General features: G+C 39.3%; 2 protein-coding genes across 2 annotated transcripts; both read left to right on the top strand.

Annotated features, from left to right (window-relative positions):
* Nucleotides 1-896: 896 nt before the first annotated feature.
* LOC108431583 (ADP-ribosylation factor 4-like) lies at nucleotides 897-3,926 on the top strand. Its single transcript, XM_017704832.2, has 6 exons — nucleotides 897-995; nucleotides 2,184-2,264; nucleotides 2,579-2,688; nucleotides 3,168-3,239; nucleotides 3,326-3,451; nucleotides 3,718-3,926. The coding sequence occupies exons 1-6, from the start codon at nucleotides 929-931 to the stop codon at nucleotides 3,802-3,804; spliced, it is 543 nt and encodes a 180-aa protein (XP_017560321.2). The 5' UTR covers nucleotides 897-928; the 3' UTR covers nucleotides 3,805-3,926.
* A 4,202-nt stretch (nucleotides 3,927-8,128) lies between these two features.
* On the top strand, nucleotides 8,129-11,639 carry LOC119261929 (ADP-ribosylation factor 4-like). The gene is made up of 6 exons (XM_037532338.1): nucleotides 8,129-8,257; nucleotides 9,421-9,501; nucleotides 9,784-9,893; nucleotides 10,758-10,829; nucleotides 10,916-11,041; nucleotides 11,308-11,639. Exons 1-6 carry the CDS (start codon nucleotides 8,191-8,193, stop codon nucleotides 11,392-11,394), a joined length of 543 nt encoding a protein of 180 aa, XP_037388235.1. The 5' UTR covers nucleotides 8,129-8,190; the 3' UTR covers nucleotides 11,395-11,639.
* Nucleotides 11,640-14,398: the final 2,759 nt, after the last annotated feature.

The following is a 14,398-nucleotide window of genomic DNA, read 5'->3' as shown; positions in this document are numbered from 1 at the left end:
TGATGATGATAATAATAATAATAATAATAATAATAACAACACTAATAACAATAATAATAATAATGAGAACAACAACAACAAGAATAATAACAATAAACAGAATAATAATAACAACAATAACAACAACAATAATAATAATAAGAAGAAGAACAATAATAACAATAACAACAACAACAGTAATAATAATAATAACAATAATAGTAATAATAATTACTACACTGCTGATTTTGCCTATAGGCCATTATTTCTGTTAACTTTAAAAGATTAGATTTGATTAGATTACCAGATTAGAGCTTATTCGATTTTTATTATTAGATTCCACACGTGTTGCTTCGCTACTGTGCAGCATGAATGTCCTTGGTCTCTCATTCTACTGGCTACAAGCTTTAAACCTCTTAGGTTACGATGCTGCAGTAAACACTTTGCAGTGGTTGTTGTTGTGGTTGTTTATTTGTTATTATTTGTTTGTATACGAGTTTGATATTACTGTTAGTGCCATTGCTGCTGTTGTTATTGACATAACGTATATTATAAATGATATAATATTATATTATATATTATTATGTTGTCATCAATGCTGTAGTAACTTGTTTTTGTCAACATTTGTCATTGTTCATCATTAGTATTGCTGTTATAACATTGTTATTACCGGGGCTCTTGTGTGTTAATATTGTGATTGCTGGTTTTGTAACTTCAAAATTCCTGAGCCACGTCACACCTCGCGCGCTGGAGTTGATAGTGAAACCTCTTCCAACCGGGCAGCGCGCGCGTGTACTAACCTGAACAAAGCGGTAGTGAAGTCACCCACTGCCTTTATAAGAGCAGCCGAGCGGCGGACTGAGCAGAAGAGCGCGAGCCGCTGAGAACAAAAGTCCTGCGGAGCTGCGAGTGAACAGAGTTCATCACTCCTCACCTCCAATCTCTCAGCATGGGGAACATCATCGCCTACATCCTCTCCCGGCTCACTGAGAAGAAGCAGATGAGGATACTGATGGGTGAGTCAATCTGCTTTAACATCACCATTAACCCTCTACTGCAGGATGTTGCCTCAGGGCAACAAACTCATTTTCCTCTCTCTACAATAACATTACACACATTTAAGGCAGTATTAGGGGTAACAATGAAGGGAAGAGTTTGAGTAAGTCAACAGATAGCATGCGCTTGGTCATGCTCTCTCTTAGCGACTGCTTTAAAACCTCTTTTTAAACATTCTTTCATTATTTTTGTTATGAGTTTTTACAGAAATATGCTTGTTGCCTAGAAGCAACAGTGTACAACAGCAGAATGCATTTAGCCAGTCACAGGCCAGATCTAACCTATTCAGAGAACCTGGCTCTATGTCATTTTTTCACATTGTCGTGCAATGCTGCCTCAAGGAAAAAGGGCCCCTACACACATACTCCAAAACGGCCCCTGCACACATATTCCAAAAGGACCCCAGCACACATACTCCAAAAGGGCCCCTGCACACATACTCCAAAAGGACCCCAGCACACATACTCCAAAAGGGCCCCTGCACACATACTTCAAAAGGGCCCCTGCACACCTGCACACATACTCCAAAAGGACCCCTGCACACATACTCCAAAAGGGCCCCTGCACACATACTCCAAAAGGACCCCTGCACACATACTCCAAAAGGGCCCCTGCACACATACTTCAAAAGGGCCCCTGCACACCTGCACACATACTCCAAAAGGACCTCTGCACACCTGCACACATACTCCAAATGGACCCCTGCACACATACTCCAAAAGGGCCCCTGCACACATACTCCAAAAGGGCCCCTGCACACATTATCATTATTATTTTTATGGTTATTCTCTAAAGATAAAGAACCTGCTGTAAATTGTTTTATAAAGAACCCTTAAAAATACATTCATAGCACCAAAAAGGATTCCACTGTCCCGCTGTGCAAGTCAAACAGTCTGTAGTCTGTGAGTAAACTTATTTGATACCTGTGACGATGCCAAGAATTAACGTTAGAATCATTTTATTGTGTATTTTTCCAACCAAACTTCCGAAGAATTGTGTACATTCTGTTAGCTGATTATCTGACTTTCAGTAAAATCAAAATTTGAAGGTAACTTACTTTTTAAAGTTAAAAGAACAAGTATTTTATACAGTGCACTAAACTGATTTATTGTGTAGTGTTAATATTACTGATCTCTTTCTCCTCACAGTTGGTCTGGATGCAGCAGGAAAGACCACCATCCTCTACAAACTCAAACTGGGGGAAGTCGTCACAACCATTCCGACTCTTGGTGAGATTTGTTGACCAAATGTTTTCAAAACACACATGAAGAAACCTTATCAACCTAATATTCTCGCTTTCCAAGGAAAAAAAATATGTATCTCCATTTCTTTCATTTTTTTATCTTATTTTTCGGAGTCATTTGAGCTCAGCAGCCGCTTTTCACATTGTGAGAAAATGTATCAAATCTTAATGCTCCAAAATTACTCTCTAAAACTTTTCATTAACTTAACTCAAACGTAAAGAAAGTTTTGTCCTCTTCTGTAAAGTTAATGACATGTTTTTGTTAAACAACATCAGTGAACACATCTTTTATGAATGCAGGCTTCAACGTTGAGACTGTGGAGTACAAGAACATCTCCTTCACCGTGTGGGACGTAGGTGGACAGGATGTTATCAGACGTCTCTGGAGACACTACTATCAGAATACCAGTGTAAGTGAACAATCCTGAACATTCAGCCACATTATAGCTCAAGAAGGAAAAAAACTTGAAACAGTTGGCTACCATGTAGAATGTTAGTTAGCCCAAGAGTTGATCTAGCTTGAGTTTTAGTGAGTTACAGAGCACATTCCTTTAAAACTGAATAAACTTTGTGTGAGTTAGCTGTGATGGAGTGATGGAGCTCCATCCAATACCTTTGAGAAGAGTTGGAGTGGCGTTTGTGATCCAGAACTATTTACCCAACATCAATACCTGACCACACTAGTGCTCTTGTGGCTGAAAGCACATCTAGTGTAAATCCTTCCCAGAAGATCAGACGCTTTTAACTGTGGAAAAGGAGGACAAACTTTCTATTTTTACCCTTGATTTCAGAAGAAGTGTTGGATGAGCAGGTGTTTATAACCCACTGGACAACGATTTCATGACATCCAGTTTAAATAAACCTTGTCATGTGTTCCCTGTTTCTGTAGGGCCTCATCTTTGTGGTGGACAGCAACGACAGTGAGCGCATAGAAGAAGCCTCAGCAGAGCTGCATACCATGGTAGATATAATTCCTGTTGATTTGATAGAAAATGTGTTTCTCCAGTTTGTCCAGGAACATCTTTTTATATTCTTCTTCATCTTTAGCTTCAAGAAGACGAGTTGAGGGACGCTGTTGTGCTGGTTCTCGCTAACAAACAGGATTTACCCAACGCTGTGCCGGTGCAAAAGATAACTGAGAGGCTGGGTTTGCACACAGTGAAAGGAAGAAATGTGAGTAGATCATAATTACAGCAGTATCATCTGATGAGTTGAACTGCAACATTGCGGAGCATCTTCTAAAACCCTTAGGGCTGCTTTTGGGGACATGGATTAAGCGTAGTATTGGACTAAACTGATGGTGTTTCACTATTAAAATGGTTATTTAATCTTAATATTGGCTTAATCTGGGTCTGGGAAACTGGCCCTTAGGGTTTACATCCATGTACACCTACAGCAGTTTGTGTTCACTCTCGTTTCTCTCATTTCTCTCTCTTCAGTGGCACGTCCAGCCGGCCTGTGCAGTAAATGGATCAGGTTTATATGAAGGACTGGACTGGCTATCTAATCAGCTCTCCAGAAGATGAAAATGTTTATGTTTTTAAGGGCACTTCTTAAACAATGATACATTGCACTTTGTTTTACATTCAAATGTAAGCCTATACATTATGGCATAGCTCATATCGTTGCCTCCTCCTTATGCACTTTTTCTATCAATGTTTTATTTACAACTGACATATTTATACTCATTTGCCAATATTCTCTCAGGAATGTATTGTTTGATTGTACATGAATGCCTGTGACTGTAAATAATTATTAAATTATACATTACTGTGCAAAATCTGAGACCATCCATCATTTACTTTAGTTTTTCTTGATTGCTGAAACACATTGAATGAAACTGGAGTCAACGTAATTTTCACTTTCACTGTAACGTACCAGAAGGAGTCTGACACGGTTAAAAGGGCTTTACGGATGAAGACAATATCCAAGTACATAGTCACAAAACAAGCGATGGTCAAACTCAGGAAGTATGACCAATGCACAGAGACAAACATAACACTAGGCAATCAGTCCAAAAAGGGGCAGGCAGTGGTCAAACGATAATTATTAGCAAACAATCCAAGGGTTAAGGCAAAAAGCAGTTGAAAAACAGGAAACAACAGTCAAATCCCACAGACAACATAACGCTCAGTAGATCAATGATGCCCGGGCTTATAAACCTAACTAATAAGATCATATGACATCACACAGGTGCATAGAATCAGTATTCTGGTGAGCGAGAGCGCTGATTGGAGTGTGAAGGGAGATCAGGAATCATGTGATCTCCTAGAGGCGTCTGGGAGATGGAGTCCATATGTGGTTCACGGCCTGAGGGATGCATGACATTTACTTTCTTATCAAAGTAGACGTCAAATATGCAAATATGTGAACACATTCTCATTTCACTCATTTGTCACACAATCTTTCATAACAGTTAATACACATCTCTTAAAAAAACACAAATGGTTACTGGATATCTCTGTAAAACTGAAGCAAAACATGTAGTGAGAGCGGATAGAAAATATTCATATGTACATTCATCACCTGAGTGAACCACATAGTGCACACTTGTTGACTCAGCAATCGGTTGTCATCAGTTCCTGACTGTAAGTATGGATAAAGAGACGGTAGACAGTCAGATGAGAAATAGATAAAAGGTTAATATTAAGTGACCCTTGTTAGTTCCACAACAAGGAAATTTCATCTCCACATTTAACCCATCCATACAGTGAAACACCACATACACACCAGTAAGCACACACACTAGGGGCAGTGAGCACACATGCCCGGAAGGGTGCCCCTATCTGCAGTGCCTGGGAAGCAGTTGGGGGTTAGGTGCCTTGCTAAAGGACATCTCAGTCACATACTGTCAGCTCTGGGGATCGAACCAGTGACCTTCATGTCACAGGGCTGGTTCCCTAACCTCCAGCCCATGACTACCCATTATATATAAGTCTATCATTATACAACATGAGATTAAGGAACATTGACAATGTCTTCCTCCAGAGATACTAAAACCATGTGTTACAAGACCAGTGTGTGTGTGTGTGTGTGTGTGTGTGTGTGTGTGTATGGCCAAACTATAACTCTCTTAATTGCTAGCATATGTATAAAGTCCAGTTCCATAAGCAATTATTGGCAGCAGAATGATTCGTACTTAAGAACTTAATGACTTTGAGTGTGTTACTGTCGTTAGATGACACCTTTTATCCTGATAGATCTCCCCCAGTCAACTGTAAGTGCTATTATTTTGAAATGGAAGCAAAAGAGCTCAGTCACGAACACACAACCACTCGCAAACTAACAGAGCAGACCTGCCGAGTGAGGAAGTGTGTAAAATCACTGATCCTTTGAGGAACCAAACTGGCTCTTAAGCAACATGAGCATTAGAACTGTGTGCTGGGAGCTTTGTGAAACGAGTTTCCATGACCAAACAACTGCACACAAGACAAACATCGCTGCACAGTGCCAAGTGTCACCTTGAGTGTAAAGCACACCACCACTGGTCTTTATAACAGTGGAAAAAGGTTCTTGTGAGTGATGAATGGGGACAGACCAGTGGCACTAACACTGCATCTGATGAAGGCTCTGGAAAGAATTGTTCTTGCCCATCTTCGTCCACTAATGGGACCAGCTATGGATCCTCTGCAATTTGTCTACCAGCCAGGCATTGGAGTGGAGGATGCAATAACTTACCTACTCCACAGATCCCTCGCTCATCTTGAAAAGGCGGGAAGCACTGTTAGAATCATGTTCTTTGATCTATCAAGTGCTTTCAACACCATCAAGCCCACTCTACTAGGGAGCAAGATGGAGAGAGCAGGGGTGGATCATCATCTTATCACATGGACTATGGACTCTCACAAACAGACTGCAGACAGTTTGCGACTTAAGGACTGTGTATCAGAAACACTGCTCTGCAGCACAGGGGCCCCACAAGGAACAGTCCTGGCCCCATTCCTCTTCACCCTCTACACTGTGAACTTCATCCAGAACACCTCAACCTGTCACCTCCAGAAATTCTCTGATGACTCTGCCATTGTTGGCTACATCTCAGACGATGATGAAAGGGAATACAAAGAAGTTACAAGGGATTTTGTGGATTGGTGCCAGCAAAATCAAAGAGCTGGTGGTGGACTTCCGCAGGACTAAGTTCTCCCCACCCACTCCAGTGAACATCCAGGGAAGGGACATTGAGATTGTCAAGACATACAAGTACCTGTGTGTTAATCTAAAAAACAAACTGGACTAGTTTGACAACACACACACCCTATATAAGAAAGGCCAGAGCAGACTCCACCTGCTGAGGAGGCTCTGGTCCTTTGGAATACAGGGTGGCCTTCTCCACTCTTTTTATGACTCTGTAGTGGCATCAGCCATCTTCTATGGCATTGTCTGCTGGGGAGGTGGCATTACAGCAGCAGATAGGAAGAAACTGGACAAGCTTATCAGGAAGGCTAGTTCTGTCCTGGGCTGTGTGCTGGACCCAGTGGGGGAGGTGGTGGACAGGAGGATGTTGGCCAAGCTTGCATCCATAATGGACAACCCCTCTTACCCACTACAGGAGGCAGTTGCAGCACTGGGCAGCTCCTTCAGTGAAAGGCTCCTCCACCTGCGATGTGGAAAAGAGAGATGCCACAGCTCCTTTCTCCCCACTGCTGTTCGGCCCTACAATCAGAACCTCCCCAAGCAGAGACTCAGACACTCTCCCTCATAAATACACTATGGATTCACACGTCACTCTATCATAGTGCACTCTATCACAAGCACACCACATAGACCTATATCTTATCCTACTTCTAATTAATGTGCAATATCTGCTGCTGACAAATTGGTACAAGTGCAATGTATAAACAAGTTCTGGGCAATATCTGTAATCATTACTGTGAAATATCTACAATTTCTGTGCAATATCCAGTCATTACCTGCTCAGAAATGTGCAATATCCATACAACTGCATGTGCAAACTGTAAATTTGTACAGTTTCTAAATTCTATTTTCATCTTTTAAATTTTTCTGCTAACAGACACCTTGTTTATTTATTTATTTCTATAATATATCTTATATGTTGTATTTTTTTATGATGCACATCTTTCTCTACTTACTGCTCTTTATCTGCTTACTGTGTATTCTGCTGTAACAATGCAAATTTCCCCCAGTGGGATAATAGAAGTCTATCTTACCTTATCTTATCTTATGAATCATGGTTCTGGCAGTCTGATGGAAGAATCTGAGCATGGCAGATGCCGCGAGAACGTTACCCCCCAGAAAGCCTAATGACAACAGCAAAGTTTGGTGGAGGAGGGATAATGGACTGGTGCTACTTTTCATGTTGCAGTGGTTGTAGTTGTCATTGCACTTTATTTGTTCCTCTTTGGTTGTATATGAGTTTGATATTGCTGATCTTAATAATAATTGATATTGCTAATGTTAATAATAATAATAATAATAATAATAATCATCATCATCATCATCATCATCATTGTTATTATTGCTGTTGCTGTTGTTATTGTTTTTGATTGTTGTTTGCATAATGTCATAATTATAAATGATATAATATTATATTATATATTATTATGTTGTCATCAATGCTGTGATAACTTCTTTTTGTCAACATTTGTCATTGTTCAGCATTAGTATTGCTGTTATAACATTGTTATTACTGGGGCTCCTGTGTGTTAATATTGTTGTGATTGCTGGTTTTGTAACTCCAAAATTCCTGAGCCACGTCACTCCTCGCGCGCTGGAGTTCATAGTGAAACCTCTTCCAACCGGGCAGCGCTGAACAAAGCGGTAGTGACATCACCCACTGCCTTTATAAGAGCAGCCGAGCGGCGGACTGAGCAGAAGAGCGCGAGCCGCTTAGAACAAAAGTCCTGCGGAGCTGCGAGTGAACAGAGTTCATCACTCCTCACCTCCAGTCTCTCAGCATGGGGAACATCATCGCCTACATCCTCTCCCGGCTCACTGAGAAGAAGCAGATGAGGATACTGATGGGTGAGTCAATCTGCTCAGATTATCTTTGTTTGTTATGAAATATTATTAAACATTATATTCATGTTTTATTTTCTTTGATCATTTTTAGAATAAATATTCAGCAAGTAGGTTTGAAATAACAAACCTAAGACAGCGATGCTTTCAACGATAAGACAGAATGAATTATTACAAAACCAAAGAAAGTTTTGTTGTTTTAACTTTGAGAAGTAAGTTGTCTGGCTCAATTATAGGCATTGTGTTTTATTTTATTGCACTGACCGCAACCCTATCTGGACTAAGCGGTTAACGATGATGATGATGATGATATATTGCACGCTTCTGTGTTCAACTCTGTTCCTTTTCTCTCGGTATCTAGAGTGACTTTTTGTTTCTAGCAGTATCTGAGCTCAGGACCGTCTTTCTCTCTAACCTGTTGGTAACTAGCAAAGATACTTTCTCTAGACAGACAAAGCAGTTCTTGTAAGTCGCTCTGGATAAGAGCGTCTGCTAAATGCTGTAAATGTAAATGTATCTGGCTTTATTGACCCTGTTAACCTCTAATCTGTGTACACTACGACTCATTCTGTGAAATAGGAGTGAATGAAATTATTTATTGTAAATTTATATTTATTATTATATTTATATTTTCATTTCTTTGTCAATTTATCTGCTTTGAGATTTTATCTCCATTTTTAAAATAAGTTAAAACAATGAATTCTGAAGTTTATAACTTCATTTTATATCATCATTTTAGAATCATCTGAACTTTCATTCATCATTCTGGACACCCTTAAAAAAGTGCTTCTTCAGGGTTTTAGTAAAGCAGTTTGTATACATAGGACCGTGAAAACCCAAAGATGCATGCAAAAGTTCAAATGGGTCTTTGCTCAGTTAAATGATTGTCTTTAAAGATAAAGAACATGTTGTGAATTGATTTTTTAAAGAACCCTTCAATACATTTATTTATAGCACCAAAAAGGGTTCCGCTGTCCCGCTGTGCAAGTCAAAGAGCCTGTAGTCTAAAAGTACACCTATTTGAAACCTATGATGATGCATAGAATTAACATGTTAGAATCATTTTCTTGTGTATTTTTCCAAAGTTAAAAGAACAAGTACTTCATACAGTGTACTGAACTAATGATTTATCATTACTAATTACTGTACTGATCTCTTTCTCCTCACAGTTGGTCTGGATGGAGCAGGAAAGACCACCATCCTCTACAAACTCAAACTGGGGGACGTCGTCATAACCATTCCGACTCTTGGTGAGATTTGTTGACCAAATGTTGTCAAGCTTCACGTTAAGAAACCTTAATATTGTTACTGTGCAAAGAAAAACATGTACGTCCACTTTTGTTCAGTTTCATTTTTCGGCGTCAATTGAGCTCAGCAGCCTTTTACATTGTGTGAGAACTTCATTCTTATCATGTGTCAAATTTTAAAGCTCATTAGCTTAAATCAAAAGTAAAGAAAGTTTTGTCCTCTTCTGTAAAGTTAGTGACGTTTTTGTTAAACAACATCAGTGAACACATCTTTTATGAATGCAGGCTTCAACGTTGAGACTGTGGAGTACAAGAACATCTCCTTCACCGTGTGGGACGTAGGTGGACAGGATGTTATCAGACGTCTCTGGAGACACTACTATCAGAATACCAGTGTGAGTGGACAGTCCTGAACATTCAGCCACATTATAGCTCATATAGGTGGAAGCAGAATCCTGAGCATGATGACTTCACTAAATGTTCTAATGTATTCAGAAACCTAATCAGTGATGGTGCACCTATTGCCAGAGAAGAGGACTCGTATGCTGACCAAGTCAACTCAGACATTTTAGTCTAAGAAAAACGCAAACACCTGATTAAATAAGCACAATCTACTGTAAAGTGATGAATGAATATAAGACTTTTCCAGTTACTTTTGCTACTGTGATGCACAGTCATTACAGCAGTGCTGCTTTCCTGCAGCTCGCAGCAGCGTCAGGTTCTTATATTAGAAAAACCTTCAGTCTGATGGACAGAATGAAGCACTACATGCAGTGAGTGCAGTGTTTAAATGAAAGAGGGAAAACAACTTGAAACAATTGGCTACCATGTAGAATGTTGGTTAGCCCAAGAGTTGATCTAGCTTGAGTTTTAGTGAGTTACAGAGCACATTCCTTTAAAACTGAATAAACTTTGTGTGAGTTAGCTGTGATGGAGTGATGGAGCTCCATCCAATACCTTTGAGAAGAGTTGGAGTGGCGTTTGTGATCCAGAACTATTTACCCAACATCAGTACCTGACCACACTAGTGCTCTTGTGGCTGAAAGCAATGAAATCCTCACAGCAGAGTTTCTAACATCTAGTGTAAAGCCTTCCCAGAAGATCAGAAGCTTTTACTGTGGAAAAGGAGGACAAACTTTCTATTTTTACCCTTGATTTCAGAAGAAGTGTTGGATGAGCAGGTGTTTATAACCCACTGGACAACGATTTCATGACATCCAGTTTAAATAAACCTTGTCATGTGTTCCATGTTTCTGTAGGGCCTCATCTTTGTGGTGGACAGCAACGACAGTGAGCGCATAGAAGAAGCCTCAGCAGAGCTGCATACCATGGTAGATATAATTCCTGTTGATTTGATAGAAAATGTGTTTCTCCAGTTTGTCCAGGAACATCTTTTTATATTCTTCTTCCTCTTTAGCTTCAAGAAGACGAGCTGAGGGACGCTGTCGTGCTGGTTCTCGCTAACAAACAGGATTTACCCAACGCTGTGCCGGTGCAAAAGATAACTGAGAGGCTGGGTTTGCACACAGTGAAAGGAAGAAATGTGAGTAGATCATAATTACAGCAGTATCATCTGATGAGTTGAACTGCAACATTGCGGAGCATCTTCTAAAACCCTTAAGGCTGCTTTTGGGGACATGGATTAAGCGTAGTATTGGACTAAACTGATGGTGTTTCACTATTAAAATGGTCATTTAATCTTAATATTGGCTTAATCTGGGTCTGGGAAACTGGCCCTTAGGGTTTACATCCATGTACACCTACAGCAGTTTGTGTTCACTCTCGTTTCTCTCATTTCTCTCTCTTCAGTGGCACGTCCAGCCGGCCTGTGCAGTAAATGGATCAGGTTTATATGAAGGACTGGACTGGCTATCTAATCAGCTCTCCAGAAGATGAAAATGTTTATGTTTTTAAGGGCACTTCTTAAACAATGATACATTGCACTGTGTTTAATATTCAAATGTAAGCCTATACATTATGGTATTGGTTATATAATTGTCTCCCTATGCACTGTCTGTCAATATTTTATTCCCAATTCACGTATTTATACTCATTTGTCAATATTCTGTCAGGAATGTTGTTTAATTGTTGTACATGTATGCCTGTGACTGTAAATAATTATTAAAATACACTGTGTAAAAGTTTGGGACCCATTATTTACTAAAACACATTTCATGAAACTAAAATCAACAATCTTCACTTTCACTTTCTTAGCAACGTATAAGTCAGACATGCAGGTATGTTAACACCATTTCAGTCATTTGTTACAGTCTTTCAGAACATTAATACACATCTCATAGAAGAACACAGAAGACAGTGACAGATGACAGAAGATAATCTTATATCTACATTCATCACCTGAGTGAACTACAGTGTACATTTGTTAACTTAGCAATCGGTTGTCATCAGTTCCTGAATGTAAGCATGGATAAAGAGACTGTCGACAGTCAGATAAGAAACAGGTAAAAGGTCTGTCATTAAATAAAATAAGACCAAGAAACATACAGATGATAGAGTCTTCCAGAGATACTACAAGGCAATTTACTGTACACCCTCTCTGTACTATATATACATAGATATACAGCATATCACTGCTTTAGAGACAAAACCTCATATTACCATTTACAATTTTTTTTTTACATAATTTGGAAAAGGCAATTGCCCTTTACATTGTCTGAGAATTTAATGATGAATTGACCAACAGAAATGGCCCAAAATTACTTGGAAGAAAATATTTCTTCATTTACTTCCAACAGAAGTCTTATATAAGAATAAAGAATATTCTCCCTTGTTGTGTAAAGGTACCTTTTTAGGGTTACGTGGTAGAGCCAAGCTCCATAGGTAATTATTGGTGGTATAATGGTTCATACCAGCTTAGTGACTTTAAACATAGCACTGTCATTAGATTCCACCTTTGCCACAAATGAGCTGAATTTTTTAACCCTGCCAGATCTGCCCTGGCCAACTGCAAAATGGGTTTCAATGGTGCACACCAGCTGCACACAAGCCTAATATCATTGCATGATGCCAAGCGTTGGCTGGCACGGTGGAAAGCACACTGCCACTGGGCTCTGGAGCAGTGGAAATGTGTTCTCTGGAGTGATAAATCATGTTTCACTATATGGCAGTCCAACAGAGTTTGGCAGATGCCAGGAGGTTGCAACCTACCAGAATGCTTAATGCTAACAGTAAAGTTTGGTGGAGGAGGGATAATGGGCTGGGGCTGTTTTTCAGGGTTTGGGCCCCTTAGTTCCAGTGAAGGGTGATGTTAAATGCTATAGCACACAAAGACATTTACAGTCAATTATATGCTTCCAACTTCGTGGCAACAGTTTGGTGAAGGAGTCCATAAGCACAAAGCGAGCTCCATTAATACAATGGCATGACACGCTTACCGTGGAGGAACTCCACTGGCCTGCACAGAGCCCTGACCTCAATCCTGCTAAACATCTTTGGGATGAATTGGAACGTTGAATGGGCACTAATTCCCAGATATTCTACTCTTCAAATCCTTGTGGAAAGCTGTCCCAGAACAGTGGAGGCTGCTATAGCTGCAAAAGAGGGCGGAATTCATATTAATGTCCTCGGCTTTGGAATGGGGTGTCAAACAAGCTCATATAAGTGTGAGTTCAGTCTTAAGTTTTTTTTTTCTGTCTCTTACAGTTCCATGCAAAATTTCAAGCGGACTAATAATAGACAATATAAAGATGTGAAAAAATGATCAGGCTGCTAAATCACTAATAAGCTCCAACAGTAGCATAGAAATAAAGATAAAACACGGCAGTTAAATTCTGAATATTTATTTACAGTTAAAACAAAGCAAAAAACCGAACAACCTTTATGAGAGATGTAATGTATATGAAACACTACAGCACAGATTTACAGACTTCAGTAAAGCATTAGTGGTTATGGCTTTGATAGAAAAAAAAAAAATGTAAAAATAAAAGTATTAATGCTAAAATATATAACATGGCGCAATATGTATTACACCTGTGCTTCTTTAAATGTTGTTTCCAGAATCATATTTGCCCTTTTATGACATAATTATTACACAACAATGAACTGTACATCAATTTCCTATAGAAACTGTCAGGATCAAAAATACATGTGATACAAAATACTGTTAGGTGGCCATTCTGGTGACGCGCAACAGTGAGTAGTTTCTTGAGTAGTAGAATAACAGAATATACCTTTATATAAAATTCAAGCATGTTAAAATAAGTTCCTCTTTAAGTATAAAACAAGAGGTTGTCCAACAACCAGTTATTACAGATCTACACTGACTGCTAGTGACTGGCTCAGTTTTACGGCCCCTTACAAGTTGCTGAGTTGGACTTAAAGGCAACAGTAACTTTGTCTCTACTAAGTCTTTGGCCTAGTCTGAGTCTTTTGAACCAGCCAAAGGGTTTCAGGCCATAACCAACCATAAACTTCATAAACTGCACTGACAGGGTTCATGTGTACTCTACAGAAAAGTGATGGCATAAAAACATACATTTCAGGTGTCAGTCAATGACTGCGTAATTTAAAAAGAAATTCTGCTGATTAACAAAAATTAATCAACTTTTTTTTAGGTGTAAACAAAGCAATTCAGAGCAGTTTAACATGAAATGGTTTACTGTAAATTTCCGTCTAAGATTTCTTTACAGCGGTGGTAATAGGAACCAGGAGTCACCATGTCTACAACCCAAATGGAGCTCTCTTATTTAGTAAACCTACAGTTTTTAATGTAGCTGACTTCAAAAAAAAAAAAAAGTTCTTTAGATACTACTTTGCCTTTTGTCTTAAATTTGTCCAAGAACATGTTTTTGATAAAAAATTACTGTAGGGTGCTGTTTATAAGGCTACATAAGCTTGTCATGACAACTGACAAAACCCTACATAAATGCTTATTTCAATA

This window comes from Pygocentrus nattereri, chromosome 21 (assembly GCF_015220715.1).
Source record: "Pygocentrus nattereri isolate fPygNat1 chromosome 21, fPygNat1.pri, whole genome shotgun sequence".
In the NCBI taxonomy this organism is placed as follows: Eukaryota; Metazoa; Chordata; class Actinopteri; order Characiformes; family Serrasalmidae; genus Pygocentrus; species Pygocentrus nattereri.
The sequence above is the reverse complement of the archived record's forward strand: the minus strand, read 5'-3'. Positions and strand labels throughout refer to the sequence as shown.